General features: G+C 39.4%; 1 protein-coding gene across 2 annotated transcripts in view; it reads right to left on the reverse strand.

Moving 5' to 3' along the window:
* DMXL2 (Dmx like 2) overlaps nucleotides 1–17,457 on the reverse strand; it is a 120,978-nt gene that overhangs the window by 4,520 nt on the left and 99,001 nt on the right. Inside the window, exons 33-42 of one of the 2 annotated variants that reach the window (XM_024199884.2) lie at nucleotides 12,759–12,876; nucleotides 11,847–11,909; nucleotides 11,360–11,446; nucleotides 11,138–11,259; nucleotides 9,669–9,807; nucleotides 8,909–8,969; nucleotides 8,658–8,785; nucleotides 3,609–3,686; nucleotides 2,810–2,901; nucleotides 1,380–1,432 (exon numbers count right to left, since the gene is read on the reverse strand). In XM_024199884.2, coding sequence (XP_024055652.1) covers nucleotides 1,380–1,432; nucleotides 2,810–2,901; nucleotides 3,609–3,686; nucleotides 8,658–8,785; nucleotides 8,909–8,969; nucleotides 9,669–9,807; nucleotides 11,138–11,259; nucleotides 11,360–11,446; nucleotides 11,847–11,909; nucleotides 12,759–12,876 — 941 coding nt within the window. The remainder of the gene's footprint in view (nucleotides 1–1,379; nucleotides 1,433–2,809; nucleotides 2,902–3,608; nucleotides 3,687–8,657; nucleotides 8,786–8,908; nucleotides 8,970–9,668; nucleotides 9,808–11,137; nucleotides 11,260–11,359; nucleotides 11,447–11,846; nucleotides 11,910–12,758; nucleotides 12,877–17,457) is intronic. The other variant, XM_024199892.2, reaches the window with a different exon arrangement.

Raw genomic sequence — 17,457 nt, forward strand, 5'->3', positions numbered from 1 at the left:
AAGACTCCAGCCCCAAAAGTCTTCATTCCTCAACAAGCAGAATAAACAAAAGGGGGCGAGTCCAAGGCTGCCTAGTTTCCTTATCTTTACTGGTCATGTGGATAAGAACACCAATGGAGGAGCTAATGATGGTCTAAAACAAGGCTCCACTCTGAGCCCTTCACTCTCCAGCTGATCAACATCAAGCAGCACAGGGAGCAATATCCTGACATTATCAGTGTCCCCTTTCAAAACTCAGACTATTACATTTTCTCTTGGCTGTGTGTCCTTCCCTCACGCTGTTCCTTTCCCACAATCACAACTCCTCTGTTGCTGGACTTCCCCACCCTCCCTTCTCACCTTAATCACTCCATCTAATCTTTCCCAGCCTTGCAGCTTCCCTCACTCCCAAGACCTCAAATAAATCATCCTCCGTCACAATTTTTATTAACATGAAGAGGAAAAAATCCATCATGGAACATTCTATACCATCAAGATAGATACACACACAACCTCCCAACCACACCATCTTTTTCCTGTAACCCTTGTGTCCACCCTTGACCTTGTTTGTTAAACTTAAGTGGGCATCATGCCTGAATTAGAGTGTAAAGCTCTTTGGGACAGGCCCTATATCTTCTTAGTCACAACCCCCAACATACAGCTCCCCTGCTTCAAGGCAGTGCTGAAAGCTATAATTAAGTGCCAGTTTCAGGAGAGATCTACATGCAGATTTATGGACCTGTTACTAAGGGCACGTCTTCACTACCCGCCGGATCAGCGGGTAGCAATCGATCTATTGGGGATCGACTTATCGCGTCTAGTGAAGACGCGATAAAATCGATCCCTGATGGCTCTGCCGTCGACTCCGGAAATCCACTGCGGCAAGAGGCGGAAGCGGAGTCGACGGCGGCGCGGCAGCGGGCGGCGCGGCCGACTCGCCACCGTCCTCACAGCCAGGTAAGTCGACCAAAAATACGCAACTTCAGCTACGCTATTCATGTAGCTGAAGTTGCGTATCTTAGGTCGAACTCCCCCCCGCCCGTAGTGTAGACCTAGCCTAATGACGACTAAAAAGTTTGAACATATGGTGCCAAAACCAAACAGCTACATTCAAATAATTAACCCTTTATAAACACCTTCACAAGACAGCCTTGCATGTGACCTTTTCTGATGCTCCTCTTTTTTTACACTTTGGAATGTACAAAAGTAGACTGTCATGTTGGAGGCCATAAAATCTACTGTTTCAAGAACTCATCAGTACCAGTAATACACTGATTAACTTGTAATACAGATGTTTAGTCTAGCCCCATATGAATTTTTTCCTCTCAAAATCCATGCACAAATCCCACTTGATTCTTTAACCATTAAAAAACTGAAATGTGTTTTACTGCAGTACTTACCGTGAATGAGACTGTTACCAGGGGATACCAAAGTGTCCCATAAGCACACATTTCTGGTGGAAAAACAAAACAAGTCATGATGGCATCTTGCTAAATGATCCTGGGATAGTATGGGTCACTTAGAGCAGTGTTTCCCAAACTTGTTCTGCCGCTTGTGCAGGGAAATCCCGTTGGGCCAGGCCGGTTTGTTTACCTGCCGCGTCCGCAGGTCCAGCCGATCGCGGCTCCCACTGGCTTCAGTTCGCTGCTCCAGGCCAATGGGAGCTGCTGGAAGCGGCGCGGGCCGAGGGACTTACTGGACGCCACTTCCAGCAGCTCCCAGCCAGCAGCCGCGATCGGCCGGACCTGCGGATGCGGCAGGTAAACAAACCGGCCCGGCCCGACAGGGGCTTTCCCTACACAAGAGGCAGAACAAGTTTGGGAAATGCTGACTTAGAAGATGAGGAGGGATTGTGCAGGACCTTTGCAGTCACGGGGGAAGACATGTAAAAGCACAAATGACAGTTAGGAGCCTAACTCCAGTTGATTCAGTCATTCAAGCCTTTGAAAAACTTTGAAGTTCCCAGTGGGGACTATGCTTGACTCTGCCTTCCTTGAAGGCTAAGGGCTTGTCTACACAGTGCTTTGGTCTGCACAGGAGAGGTTTAAATTTTAGTTCGCATTACCGTGTTGTGCACTAACTGGCCCATGTGGCCCCAATCCTGCACACTAAAAGTTCCCTAGTGCACATCAACATAGTACTGTTTGAAACAAGACTACATTAATATGCAACAGGGAACCTTTAGTGTTAGTGCACATCACGCTAGTGTGGACTAAAGCACGTGTAGACAAACCCTTGATGTCAGTCTTACAGGAAGGCTGGAAACATACACGCCGTTCAATATCACAACCAGAATTGCCTCCTGCATTTACTAAATAAGCTCCTCCCCAACCCAATACAAATGTACCTGTCAGATCGAGTTGCAGTTGGGATGTCTGGAAACCACTGAGTAATAATAAAGACAGCCACATAGGAAATGAAGAACACTACCAAAGTGAAATAATTTTAAAACCAGAAGAGATAATAAAACAAAGAGGTGCTCGGTCAAAAACCCTTGATTCCAGGCAGTCAGACCTTAATAATATGTATTTAATTAAATAAACGGGGGGAAAAGGATAATTTAGCACTTAGCGATAAGGAGCTTTGAGAAGCCAACAGAATACGGGGAACTAGTCTGCAGAAAGAAAGTAACCGAAGGAGTGACACACAAGCAGGCAGCCATGCACATACAGCTGGTAGGGGAATTCAACAGCTTTTAGAACATTGGGCTTCAAAATTCTGGCTTCAAGATCCAAAGATCTGTAACGACAGGTAGCTTTGGTGAAAGCCTTTAACCTCTCAGCCTAGATATTTTAATCTATTTTTGACTGCACACTCTCTTTTACCACACCTGTTATCGTTGGACTGCCCGGATGTAGCCACTAGACTTGAAGAGGTAATGAACGCAAAGTCACTTATGGTTTTACTGTGACACTGCCAACTCTATAAAATGAAACAAAAAACCATCACCAAGATGCAATCTTATCACCTATACGTCAAAGTTTCTAACAACTTAAAATATATTTAGTCATATGTATTTCTACTAATGTCATATCACAAGCAAGGACTTTAAACACAAACCCTGTTTACTTGGATTCATTACTAAAATCCCTATAGGAAGCGACACTGAAAGTGCAGAGAACAAAAATTAATTATTTTAACTATTTTTATTAGAAATTCTAGTATTAAGAAAAATCCCAAAACAATTCACTATGTAATTAAACTGTGACAAATACAGAGTACAATATGTTTTACCAATTTGAATTCACAATTATACAGCTTTGTATGCTGTATAATTACTAGCAAAGAATTGAGAGGAGTGAATTTTTTTTTTTTTTTTTTTTTTAAAAGCTTGATGTACTCTACAATAGATTTCAGAGTAAATTCAAGGACAATGCTTAGGTTATATCTGTAATCACATTACAGCTTGTTATTTACTCTGAAATGAATTCTTCAAAGCTGTGTCCATCAAACGCTATACTTGCTTTGATAAAGTCTGCCAATTAGCACAGCAGAGAAAAACATTAATCAAGAATTCACATTATCTGAACCTGCTCTTGACCTGTCTGAAACTTTGTAAAGTAAGAGACACTCAGTCTTGGTTCCTAAACATTTCTCCTATAAAAAGAAAGAATGATTTTGTTACATACCAGATACGGTTTAGGATTAGATACAATTTGGTTGACTTGCCAAATACTTAAAAATCCCTCTCCATCAGCCACGCCACACTGCAAGAAACAAATTTCATTTATTCTATAAACCGCTGAAAAGGTCTCCAGTGGTCAGTCTTACCTTTTCATCACTTTTGTGATATTTAACAAGAAGCTGAAACCAGCTGAAAGAGCTGCATGTATATTTAAATACAATGGGTAAAAATCTGAAAGGCACCTATGTGATTCAAGAGTCTAAATTCCATTTTCAAAAGTGACTTGGGCATTTAGGCCTAAAGCCACACAAGGATTTAAGTGCCTAAGCCCAAAATTTAGAACCTCAAACTCTGTTCAGCTGGTGCCTAAACTTCCATCAGTGAGCATGCACAAAGCCAACTACGTCCTCATGCTGCTGAGTGGTTCAATGCTTAAACCCTAGAGGCTTTTTTCCCCCGCCACCCAATCCAGGTTCAAATCCCCACTCTGCCTGATTTGAAGTAGGGACTTGGACCAGATTTCCAATCGCTCAGGTGAATGCCCTGCCACTGAGCTAGAGGATATTCTGGGGGACCTGTCCCTCAATCTCTCCTTTTGAAGCTGTTCCATTTTGTATAAATACTTAAATATTCATTGGGCAAGAGAGAGTGTGACAATAAGGCTATAGCCAAGTCGTTAGCACATTCACTGGGAGTCTGGTTTGAGTCCCAGCGCTGGCCAAAGCACTCTATGGAACTACTAGTGTGTGGTGGCAAGGTCCAGACAGCCATTTAGTGCGCAGTAGGCTACAGCTCTGTACGTCCAAACTCCGGCTTGCCACACGCCAACAGGCAAGCCCTAAGTCTCTTTGAAATGCTCCTACAGGATGAAGCCCTCTTTTGAAACTGGGACTCGGGTGCTTTTGAAAATATTGTCCTATAAGTTTGAAGTAGATTATTTTATTTTTAAATGTTTAATTTTAAATACCTAAGTTTATGTTAGACCTGATACCCCAACACACTAATGAAACAAGTTTAATTAAAAAAACCAAACACACATGATGGCCTATAAAAATGACTTAGGAATGATTATGGAATAACTGCATTGTATTATTGTGTGGCAAAGCCACAGGGAGCTCTGCAGATCAACACAAATGAGTAGCAATTAAACCTTTAGACCACACTCAGGTACGCTGTATATGCTATGTGCTTCACAGACATATTTTAAATGTTCTTTAAAACACTTCACCGATACTATTCAAATCCCTGTACCTGTAAAGTCAGGCTTCATTAGTTCCATGATGTGGTTTAATGTTTCCAGCTGTCCCTAAATGTGGGGATTGTCCGGGCTTCTGGGATGACCCTTTTTGTTGTCCTGTAACTGGTTTAGAGGGATGCCAAAACATCCCTAACTCACAGCAAGTCACTTTTGTTCCCTTAAGATTGTAATAAGGTTAATCAAAGTCAAACAAAGTTAGTTTGTATATTTTACTGTGTATGTGAAGACCAAACCAGTCCTGAAAAATCAGAAGATATGGCTACTGAGGGAAACAAAACTGAGGGGTTGGCAAATTCCTCCTCATAACTGGACATCTGTTTCCTGCTGAGTCACTCCCTCCCTCCTGAGCTGAATCCTCTGAGGCCTCTCCACCCCCACAGACTTGCTTCCAGGGGAGCTCCATTTACATTGCTCTCCTCCTCCCATCCCCTCCCCTGTTCCTCATTGTACGGTGGGGCCAGCCAGGACTCCAGTGGGCTCAACCCCAAGCATCTTCCTCCTTTGAACAGGAGGATTTAATACATTTGTTAGGTATTGTGGGTGTTTCAAAGCCTTAAGCACATCCAGGAAGCAGAGCAGGAGATGCCAGATGGCAATTACTCTAGTCTGAATCAATCCCACTTCTGAAAGATGGCCAGCAGGAAAAAATCAGTGGATGAACACTTACTCTTTTTTAAACCTTACATTAAAACGATGGTGAAGAGGAATTCACCTACTCGAGAATGGGGAGACAGGCAGAAACTGATGTGTGTAATAAACATAAATGGGTCAGATAAATGAAGGATTATGGCTGAATTTTGGAGGCTGCTCAAAAGAAATTGTTCAGGATACACAAGATTTATAATCTATCCCTATGCTCGTGGGGAGATCATACAAGCTGGAGGGACTCTCCATTAGCCTAACCCCCACACTGGACACCATTGTGGTCATTCACCCACATAGCCCTTGTCCTAAAATCTGCCACCATCTGTCACTGGTTCAAGACTGAATGCTGCCATCTTGCATGTTAGCCCAATTAAATTTTAGAATAGAATGATTCTGCTTTTGAGATGAAGAGAAGGAAATGTCTCTGTCTGTCAATGGTTTAAAAGAGCGACTGCTTTTTTGAAGTTGCTTATAGGTTTGCAATGGAATTGGTAATCCCAGTGGCAATGGATTTGTGAGAAGAACATACAGATGAGGCAGTCAAAAGTGCACAACTATCTCACCTGCATATCATTATCACTTCAGAGTAGAGCTGACTGTGACTAAATGGGATTTTGTTTTATTTATTTTATTTTTTTTAATGGAAAATGCCAAGTTGTTGATACTTTTTGCAGGAACATGTCAGTTTTGGGAAGGTGTCTCAGGTCCAGAATGGAATTTCTGGTCAGAACCAGAGAGACACCCACTCCAGAACAGCCAATAGAATGGTGTTTAGGAGATTCACCTGGGTTGTGGGAGACCAGGTTCAAGTTGGGGCAAGTCTGATTCAGAGCAGGGACTTGCAACTGGGTCTCCCACATCCACACCAAGTGCCCTAACCATGAGGCTACTGGCTGTTCTGGGTTGGGTGTCACTTTTTGTGTGTGAAAAATGTTGAAAAGTCTCTGTTTTATCCTGATACACAATGGGAAAATTTTTGAAATCTCAAAACATTTTTATGGGACATTTTCTCGATGAGCTCTACTTAGGTGTATAATCAGTTACCATCACTTCGTAATTTCTGTTAAATGATTCCTTAGGATCATTGTCACCTTACAGGAAAAACTTTCAAAACCAGTTCTGTTAGTCCAGTATATCTCCTGTTTTCTCTACCAGAATGTGTCTTCTGTCTAGAGGCTCCTCTGCTCTTGATGTTCTTTCCCTACCTGAAGTACTAATCCTCTGTAACATAATCTCTTCCACAACAATCAACAGCAATGTCACAAAGAGGGGATTATTTCTTTGTGTGAGGACAAACAACAGGAGACACATTCTTCAATAAAATCCTGTTTTTATTCTTACCTATGAAACACAGGGGAAGAGAGTACAGAAGCTATAAGATATATAAACAGAATTGATTTCTATTCATTTCTTTAGCTTTATGCCAGTATGATTCCACAGGAATCAATGGCATTACACGGGCAGAAACGGATAAACCAGAGAGGAGAATCAGTCTCAATGTTTATTCAAAGTCTTCTATAAAGATCAAAAATTAGTTGCTCTGGTAATGGTTACGTCAGCAAAAGCACTTTGACTTGAAGCAGCAAGACACAGCAGATGAACACTTCAGAAACAAATCATGTACCAGAATCACTGGCACACTACAGCTACCTTGCACTGGAGATGCAAATCTAATTTAAATAAATAGCTAGGTAAGTGTGGTTTACAGCTGTTTTACTTTATCAGGGTGCCACAAAGCAAGTGGAGAATATGAATGAATCTGGGCCCTAGTTTTCACAAAAATGTCTATTAGTAAGAATGAGGGGGAAAATCCAGAAATTATATAATCATTTCAAAACTGAGGGCCAGATATCTTGGTCCAGACTCTTTGTGCGAGACCAGTGTGAGTGACAAGGAAGTGGCGGAGAAGGAGACTTTAAAGCCACTGTTATGCTTCCCAATTCTTGGGCTGTCTGGGCAAGAATTGAGTCCACCAATATAAGTTACAGTAGCCTGAAGTCTGCTCTAAGTAATGTCTGGTGGCTCGTGGGACCCACAGAGCCATTCTGGTAGCTGGGCATCCTAACACCACAGACCAGTACAGAAAGTGAAGTATGTGTCACAATGGTGGCTCTGTGCATTGTAGGATTCCCCTATGTGGAGGAGAACTAAAGGATGTTTACAGCTTCTTTGTTCCAGTGGAGCAGCACAAAGCAGCCAGATAGCACTAGATGATTTTCAAAGTTTGAGCCATCTGCATTCTCTATATCACAGAAATAACAAGAATATATTTATAATCATACGACAGCTTTTCTGCTGAGACTTTTGCAAAATGTGCTCACTATAAAAAGAAAATACAAATCTGTATTGTATTTATGCCACTCTCCTAAAAATATCTGATGATTCTAAATTGAACACTTTAATACTAGTGCTAATATCTCTCTGCACTTAAACTGCAGGGTGGAATATCCTCAATATTGAGCTTGACTGACTACAGTGGAGGTATAAATCAGATAATTTTTTTGGACAACCAGTTTCTGCACAGTACTATGAGGATATATGCTGCCACAATATTCCATGTTTGTCAATGATTGAGTACTACAAAACAATGTGGCCATCTCCCAAGTTGGTTGCCCTTCATCAAAATCTATTTAAGATCAAAATGTTGAACCCATTACTCATTTTCGTATTTAGATGAGTAATTGTTCACCACTGAGAGCAAGGGGTTGACAACCAGGCTCCTGCTAAATGTGGCTTTATGCAATCAAATAAGGACCTGTTCCTGCAAAAAATGACTACTGACTCCAGTCAGCTCCACTGACTTAAAGTTGGATTACTCATGGAAATAACTGTTTCTAGGACTAGTCATAACGTAGCTAGTCTCTACAATGGTCATTAATATGAATATTGAAAGTTGCTTATTCAATAGAGCAGTAGATGTATATTTGAAGAGTGTCTGAACTTAAATATCCACATGTAGCTTTAACGATCTGGGTTTGTTAGATTGTATTCTTTGTTTTATATGTGTTGAAACAAATCACTTCTACATTCTAACACATTCTAGACATTTTTGTGCTCCCCTAGTTAAAAACTGGCTAAGGTATCCACAGTACAATCAAATGTTCGTTTAAAAAGAAGAGGCGGAAAAACCCCTATTTTGGGAGGACTAACCTTATTGCCCTGGGAATTGAAATACATTCTAGTAACCCTTGCGTTGCCAGCTTGTCGGAAGCATATTAGCTGCTGTGGCCTTGTCCATTCAAACATTCGAACGCTACCATCTTGGGCTCCTGTGAGATCTGGGGAAAAAGGAAAATATAGTTGATTTATTAACCAACAGGAAAATATCATAACATTTATTCTGTATTACGTTTTGAAAAACAAATTTTTCACATTCACATTGTTAAATAGAAATTACTTACAATACTGATGGACTGGATGTGAAGCCATTCTCTTGACATTATTCAGATTTCTTTTAATGAGCTTCATATAAAAGAAATATCATATTCAATTTGTGAACTTCAAAGATTAACTACTTTTGAACAAGTTTGGAAAACATAATTGAACTCAGGATATTGTATATATTACTAAACAATGAACTGTCTTTTTGTCCCCTACCTATAGATTGTTAATTGTTAACCATATTCTGATCCCATTACTTTTAGTTGCAACACAACAACTAAGGCCTGAATTCAGGAAAGGATTCCTAGTCAGGACAGCACTTAAGCATGTGCTCAACTTTAGGCATGTCCCATTGAAGGACACTGTACTTAAATGCTTTTCAGATTTGGGGTCTGAAACAAAAAGTTATGTATTACCTTTCAATTGGCATTTAAAAAAAAGAAATCTGTCATGGAGAAAGATAACAATGGTATGGTATTAACGTAAACAATCAAAATACATTTAGGAATACAGTACATCAACTGTGTAAGAAAAAAAATCTTTTGGACATTTATTTTCTAATAAGTGTTGGGAACACAGTTTATACTATTCAATGATTGATGAAACAAGTTAGTTATAGGTATGCCAATCCAAAATTATTCATGTAAGAGAATATTTAATTTGGCATTTTTTGCCAGCTGATGGTTATCCTACGACCATCCAATGTAATAAAATGAAAGCATGCTTGTAGATCTTTGTATTAACTAACTATATAAATAGCAAACAAAACAAACTGCATACCACACCAGCTCCAGTGCTAGTTTGTCCACTACCTAACCATGGCATAGGTGAAGATGGCTGCATTTGATTCACTCCAAATGATGGTGCAGTTGACTGAGTGAGTATTGTGGTAGAACCACGAAAGTCAAGGTCATCTGAACTGTAAAAAGATACCAGTGTAACGCTTTATTACTGTTACATTTCGCTGTTCATCTTTTTTTTTTTTTTTTTTTAAAGAGTGGCTGTGACAGATTGCAACTGCATGCTATGTCTTTGGAGATCATATTACATTAAGTTTACGAATGGCTTATGTACCATTGTGGGCCAGGGACTGTATGCAACTCCAGAGGGGAGGGCTACCACAGAGCCTCTAGGTGGTGGTTAATCATTCAGATTGTAAACTCATGCAGAGAGGCTTGCATATACTGGTTCAAATGGGATTTTCAGAGACCAGCAGTCAAAGAAAGCCTTTTGGTGTAAAAAGGCTGAGTTTAAATTGTCATAGGGCCTTCATTTTGATTCAGCAAATGGACAGACCTTCTGTCCAGAGGGGGCCCCAAAGGGTTGGAAGGACTTCAGCTTACTAAGACCCCCAAAGCCTGATGAGTGACCGTTGGTAAGCATTTAGCACGTATATAGGAATTTATTGTGTTTAGATGTTTTCTCTGTAAGGCTTTTACCCTAAAAATAAATGTATTTTGCTTTAAGGGTGGTTGGTAATTGGTGTACACCATTGTAACCCCTGGAAAAAAGTTAACCATAGATGCTGGACCCTAGTCAGACCTGCTGGGGAAATCACAAGCCACAAGGGACTGCAAGCCTAAATACTCTGTTTGGAGGGGGAGAGATGTAGGTCACCACTACGTGGAGATGTGACAGACGGGACCCTGAAATTGTAAGTGGGTGCCCTCCAGGAAGACCAAGAGTGGGGAAGCCCAAAGGTGCAGTTAAACTTGACACTGTGACAGGCCTGATGACAGCAATTCCAGGCCCCAGAGCCAGCGCTGTCCCTACGGGGGTGCAGGGCCCGGGGCGGACGTGATGCATCTGTCACGGGACCGACTGTGCTGGCCAATCGCGCTGGCCCCTGGGCCCCCCCAAAGTGTGGGGCCCAGAGCAGTAGCACGCGCCTAGAAGGCCTGCTGCCTGCCCGGGCGATTTAAAAGGGCCCGGGGCTTCCGGCCGCCGCAGGCCCCGGGGCCTTTTTAAATTGCCTGCCCCCTTTGCCCCTGTCGGCAGGCTTGCTGCTGACCTGTTGTGAACAAACTGTGTGACCTTGGGCAAGTCACTCAAAACTTTGTGCCTCCATTTCCCCATCTGTAAAATGAGGATAATGATACTTAGCTGCTTTTGTAAAGTGCTTTGAGATCTATGGAAGAAGAGTGCATATGTTTTATTATTAACAACAAAAATGTGAACTGTCTGCACTTGTCTGTACTTTCAAAGTAAAAAGTCACCTTAAATATAATTGCAAAGAAAGAAAAACTAACCTTTTAGATTCTCTGTCATATTCTTCCCCAATCCATATAAATGACTGAGCAGCCAATAGAGCTGAAACATCAAGTTCTTGCACATCATGTGTAGACGCTAAAACAATTTCACTGCTGTTTGCCTGCAAACAGATAACATACAATAGTTTTAATTAAGATCTTAAAGCAACACAAACACAACAATTTAATAACGCAGTTAGTAATAATGTTGTTGGCTTTTACCTTATTAACTGCAAATGCCATTATCATATCAGACTCTTTGTGAATTATTTTTGCTTTTCCCCCTGGGTAGCCGAGATCTGCTTCAACCTACAAAACAGTTACACGTAATTTTAATTGGTGTATAACTATTTTTTGTAGTGGTATGGACAGACTGCAAAATCTATAGAAATTCATGCAAGAAAAGTTCAGTGGCCTCAGCATTTGTTAGGAAGCGAAACTTCAGACTTTTTGCACTCACTGGTGTTCTAAAAGCCAAAAATTGTATATCTGAAAGTTTAAAAAAAACCCACAAGTTGTGTGAGTAACACAATTTACAAGGTGTTCACTTATCCCAATCATAGGACATCCAAAGTAAATGCACTGATTAAGAGTCTGCCACACAGAGACTACATAGAACATTTAGCTTCTGTCAGTCATATTAGAAAAGAAAAGCCAGTCCCACAGAACTTTTAAGAATGTGCTAAAGGTTTGGGAGAACGGACACTACCTTGTTTTTGTGATCTTCTGCTACGCAGTTTTGTTTGACCTGCTCCACACGATCTTCTACAGACTACATAACACCACACAGTCACAAACACAAAACACATGCACAAACAAATATAAAAAAAGAATGAAACATTCCAAACTAGATTTAAAAGGCCACCCCTCTCAGTAAATGATGACAAATGTTCGTAATTTTTTATAAAAGGCACAGAAACTAAGACAGGAATCTAAACAAACTCACTTAAAATGTAATGCCTCCTAGATGAACACAAAATGTATGGTATAAAAAGTACTTATCCCACAATTTTATTAGACTCGCAAATAAAATTTAGATATCCTTTTCTTTTAAAAAATGTATGACATAGTAAATAAAAGAAGGAGTAACACACACACAAACTTCATACTTACAGGAAGTTTTAAGATAGTAAGTAGTACGCTTGTTTCCAGTTTGTTACACATCAAAGTTTAAATTTAATTGCAACTCATTTCAGTTGTAATTATGATAGTCATAAAAAATCAATATTATATATCACTATATATAATATGTATATGTATATATTACACATGCATATATACATATATTTAAACAAAGTAATTGCTCATTTCTATATATTATATATGACAAGCCATAGAGATTCAAGAATATTCAATTAATTTATGATAATTATCCAATATAAAATGTTTTTAAATATATATACTGCATTGTAAACTCAGCTATGCCTTGTCTAAGAATACACATTTTAGTTTGATATGTACTTTAATAAACAGCATGCTATCATGTTGATTTTAAAACACTGCTGAAGTGAAAAATAGGAAACTGAAATGCCAACCAAAATGAAAATATTAAAACAAAGTTAGAATGGAGACACTTAAAGATTGAGGAAATGTAAAAAAGCCTCTTATTAGTTTTGTTTACCTCACTTTGCTTTCTTTTCTTAGTGAATATATATCTTATGAAGGTCTCCTGAAGAAGTTCTTGTTTCACAAGAAAATGCCATAGTCTTTTAACTGGAAGTGCTGAATAATCCCTTGATCTGAAAGAAAAAATGTGTTTTACACATAATTTTCAATATAAAATTTATCATTGTCATAATACAGTTAAATGTGGACAAAGAAATGTGAAGAGACTCCAAACCATTTTAGATGCAATTCAGCGTGAAACAAAATGATGGATTTGTATGCTCTGTGTTCTGTCCAAGAGACGTCATAAGGAATAAAAGGTTTCTTGGACTTCCTTGGTGATACCACATTACACAGAGTTACTGAATTCAAAGGGATTGTGGTCCACAACTTGTTTCCTTGATTCACAAACACTAATATATTTAGATTGTGCTGAAGTTACTGTCATATTACAATTATGGCATCAGGATGACGCAAATAAACCATGTAAAATGCTTTTACATTTTTCTGCTAATATTCAAAAGGCATTTGGCAATTCTCCAAAACGGGCCATATTTTTGGAGTGTAATGTACCCACCCTCTGCGCACGCACACACATCATATATCATTTGAAACCTTATTTTATGTACATTTAGATGAGGTATGCTGTGGAGCTGTTAAGTGGTGCTGTAAGACTGTACATAAGCCTGTGAAACTACAGTACCCAAAATGAGGGTTTTTTTTGCAGTTCCATAGACACTGCAAATTACTATGACTACAGTTTTTACTATTTAAGTTAATTTCAACACCTTAATATGGTGTTTACTGGTCAAAGCTATCAAATGGCAATAACATTTTTATTGGTTTTTCATGAGCAAGTATTTTTTTCAGAAATGATTAAGCTATTTAGCATGTGACAAAAATGGCAAATATCAATACTTTGCAATATACTAACATGAAATGTTTTCATATTGTATATTCTTAATTGTCAAAGTATCTCACAAGTGATTGTAATAGATATACATATACATGGCTTCCTAATGTAATGTTTCTTCATTTGTAAGCTTTTGAATATATAATGTAGCATCTAATCTGCCTGGTAGAAGGTTTTAATTTGTAATTGCCTATGCATGTAGTACTAGTCTTTGCTATATTCTAGAAACTAGCTTTTTAATTCAGTGACCCTACGCAAGGTCAGTATTCGTATTAGAGATGGCAGTACACAGCTTCATATTGGGGGTTCAAGCAATCAAAGTGCTCACTAAACAAAAATCGTCTCAAAATTGCCAATGTATATATCTATTTCAGCACAAGTCTAGATACTTGTATAAACTGAAAAGTGGTGGTGGTAATGCTAACAATATACTTTGGGAATTTTACCATTACTATGGAAGTTACAGTATGTGAAGACATGGAGGATACAAGCCCCTTAAAGCTTACATCAAAGAAAAAAAGACTTCCCAAACTATGAAAAATGTGTTTGTGTCAAGAAAATCAAAAGAAAGCAAAACTGTCCAAAAACTACCGGTGCTGGACAGAATTCTGTGATGTTGGCAGCAGAAGCCAGCAGAGATTAATTACATTGGCAGCTACTGGATGAGTTTTCTATTTTAGAAGAGGTGTCACCAATACTCTATCACAGGGATTGCTTCCAGAAATACACAAGTTGAATTTTGGACATGTCAGTTGTACTGAACCCAGGAAAGAAAACAGATGCTGAATCTGATCAAAGTGCAACATGTTCACCTGCTATAGCTACCAGAGCAAGCACATCTTCTAGAGACTGGTCCCACTGATATTGTTTGCTTGAGAAAAACATAAGAGACTAGAAACTTCATAAAATAGAAACATTTGAGAGAGCAACCAATCTAAATGAGGCAGCACTTCAAGGAGATGATGACATGTTGCGCAGAATATTTGTGAAAGACTTGATTGCTAAGGATGAAGTTTATCATTCAACATACCTTTCTTCCTACTTGAGTAAAATGAATTTTAAAGCAAAACCACCTAGTTACACTGCAACAGTCACCTTACGACATTGCATTTTATCAGCTGATTGAAGAGACAATGACCTAATGCAAAGACATAAAGCTCTACTTACATCAGATGTAGAAACTATAAACTATTCCTGGCAAGATTAGAAAAACACTACGGTTCTGCAATTTCATTCCATGCACGGCATGAACAAGGAAAGCCTACCATTGTTTATGCAGTGCAATAACAATAGCTGATGCTATCCAAACTGCTAGTAATCTGTAGTAGGAATTTAAGTCATCTAAATGTTTTGTGGATCTACTTCTCTTGAGTGAGCCTGATGAACTGCTTTCAAATGAACAAGTGATTTTGTATAATGCCGCTTCAATCCTTTGCCAAAATAAAAGCCTCAGATTATTATCCAAAGCAAGGTGATTGTAGTTTACAGAGGTCAGCTACTTTTGTGCCCTAAATGGTGCAGGAGTTTCCTTTCCTTGATACATAAAGAAGCATGCTCATTGCTGGCTAAACTGTATCATCATTCAGAACATATTCAAAGAAGGTGCCTCTCAATTGTGGAGTGAATAGTATTAAACAGTTCCAAAATGATCATACCACCACACATAAGCTTTGCTGCACAGCTATACCTTGATTGTGTCTCACAATTTAGTTGACATACTACACCTTCATGGATTCTGCATCAATTCTGATGAGCTGGGGGAATTCATCACTAGTGCTGCAAAAACTGAAGTAGAAAGACTCCAGGGAGGTGTGTTCATTCCAGTTTTGAAGAGCATGTCAAAAGAGCATCTTGGAAACAAAGATTTGGATGTCTTCACTCATAGGTAAACAGGATATTGGATCACTATTGCAATATGGAGGTAAAACTGTGCATGATGAACTACTTGTTTTATTTTTCAAGGGCGCCCAGTGTCGTCTGAACTTCTACAAGACCTTTTTTGTGCCTGTTCCAGTAGGGGTCACTGAACAATCAGCTGTGTCTATAGTCAGAACAATCTTCCCTGCACAGAATTGTGTGCGTGCCAAGGCAATGAAGACTGGTAACCCACACATTCTTGACTGAGATCATAATGATGAACAAGATTATGATAACTATGTTGACTAGAAGTGTCATCAGTGCTATTACATTTTAGTGATGTGTGTACAAAATTATTATTGTTGTGATGCTTTCAGGTCACAAAGAAATCCAATTTTATGTCTTGAAATAAGACACAAATGTATTAAACTAACAGAAATGAATGCAAATATTTCCTAATGGTCAATTTATCATGTTGATGGTATCACTGTTTATCCCCATTTCTATGGTAATGGCACCACTTGACAGTTCCACATCAAACTTTGTCTTGAAGTACACATAATAAGCCTTCAAATGAGCATATGTGTAGAGAAGGTACATTAAGTTGACCAAATTGGTGGGTCTGCTGCTAGTCTATAAGGGTTTAATTAGATCATATAAGAACCGAAATGAAATGTTCAAAAATGTGAAGCATTGCAAGTGTTGCTTAATGCATGTTTGTAACAGTAGAAAGGAAATTGTGAACAAAAATCTGCAGCAGTATCAACTACGCAATTGTTCTACTAAATGGCGCATGAAAAAGCAGACAAACAAAATATGTGTAGAATAAAAATGCAAGTAAAACTGTGGGAAGAAGTTATCCAAAGATTAATAAAAGGATTTAAGCACCTGAATACCACTTAAAAGCACCTAAATCCCAGAATCAGTTTACAAAACCACTGCTCAACTGCCCCGAACCATTTAGGTACTGGGTTCTGGGATATTCTGATGTGGGGTTCCCTCAGTCTTTGCTGAAGCTGTTCCATTTTGAATAAACAGCGAAAGAATCATTGGCCTAGTGAGAGAGAGTGCGCACAAGCATGAATGACTTTATAGCTTGGGGGTTGGAGCACTCACCTGAGAGTTGAGAGACCCAGGATCCAGTTCCACTGCTCAATGACTTTTTTTTTTTTATTATTATTATCCACAGATGATTAACTGGCAGTTCAAATCCTCTCTCCTCCTCAGATGCAGCGTGGACTTGAACTAGGGTACTCACTTGGGATGTAGGATACCTTAACTACTGGCCTACAAGTTACAAGGGAGAGCCTTCCATTTTCTCTCGCCCCCTGGCTTATTGCTAAAACAGTGCAGTTGCCTAATACCAAGGGAGGGCTGGCAGCCGAGAACCAAGCTGAGGGAGTGACCTCTTGCCAGCCTCAATGTAGGCACCTATCTTCGAGAAGGGCAAGGCTTAGCACGCACCCTTTGGTTTGGCATCTCCCATTGGGTAGCTTAGGCAAGGAGCCACCTAGTGTGCTCGCTTTTATGAATCCCATTCTGAGGCACTGCTATCTCCCCATTCATTGTATAGGGAGCCTAGGCACTGAACTCAGGCTTTGTGAAGCCCAGTGATTTTCTAGGCACCTACAACTTCTGCATGGCAGTGCTCAGTGTCACTGTGTATACGTTTCTTTGTGACTCTAGCCTGGAAGTGTATACAATATTTCCCAGACTGAAAATGAAAGTTACTATTGCAATTCATTTTTGAAAAAATAGGGTAAAAAATAAAATGAACTGCCAGAATGAACTGGGAACAAAAATCTGTAGCAGCATCAACTATGCAAATCATGGGCAGATGAGTGGATAAACCATATGTCAGTTCTGCAAACTTCTCAAACTCTCAAGTTCATTAATTTAGGCCCAGATCCTGCAAACACTTATTTAACTTGCTTAACTTTAAGCA

Source organism: Terrapene carolina, unplaced genomic scaffold, assembly GCF_002925995.2.
Source record: "Terrapene carolina triunguis isolate 2854851 unplaced genomic scaffold, T_m_triunguis-2.0 Scaffold67, whole genome shotgun sequence".
Taxonomy (NCBI): Eukaryota; Metazoa; Chordata; order Testudines; family Emydidae; genus Terrapene; species Terrapene triunguis.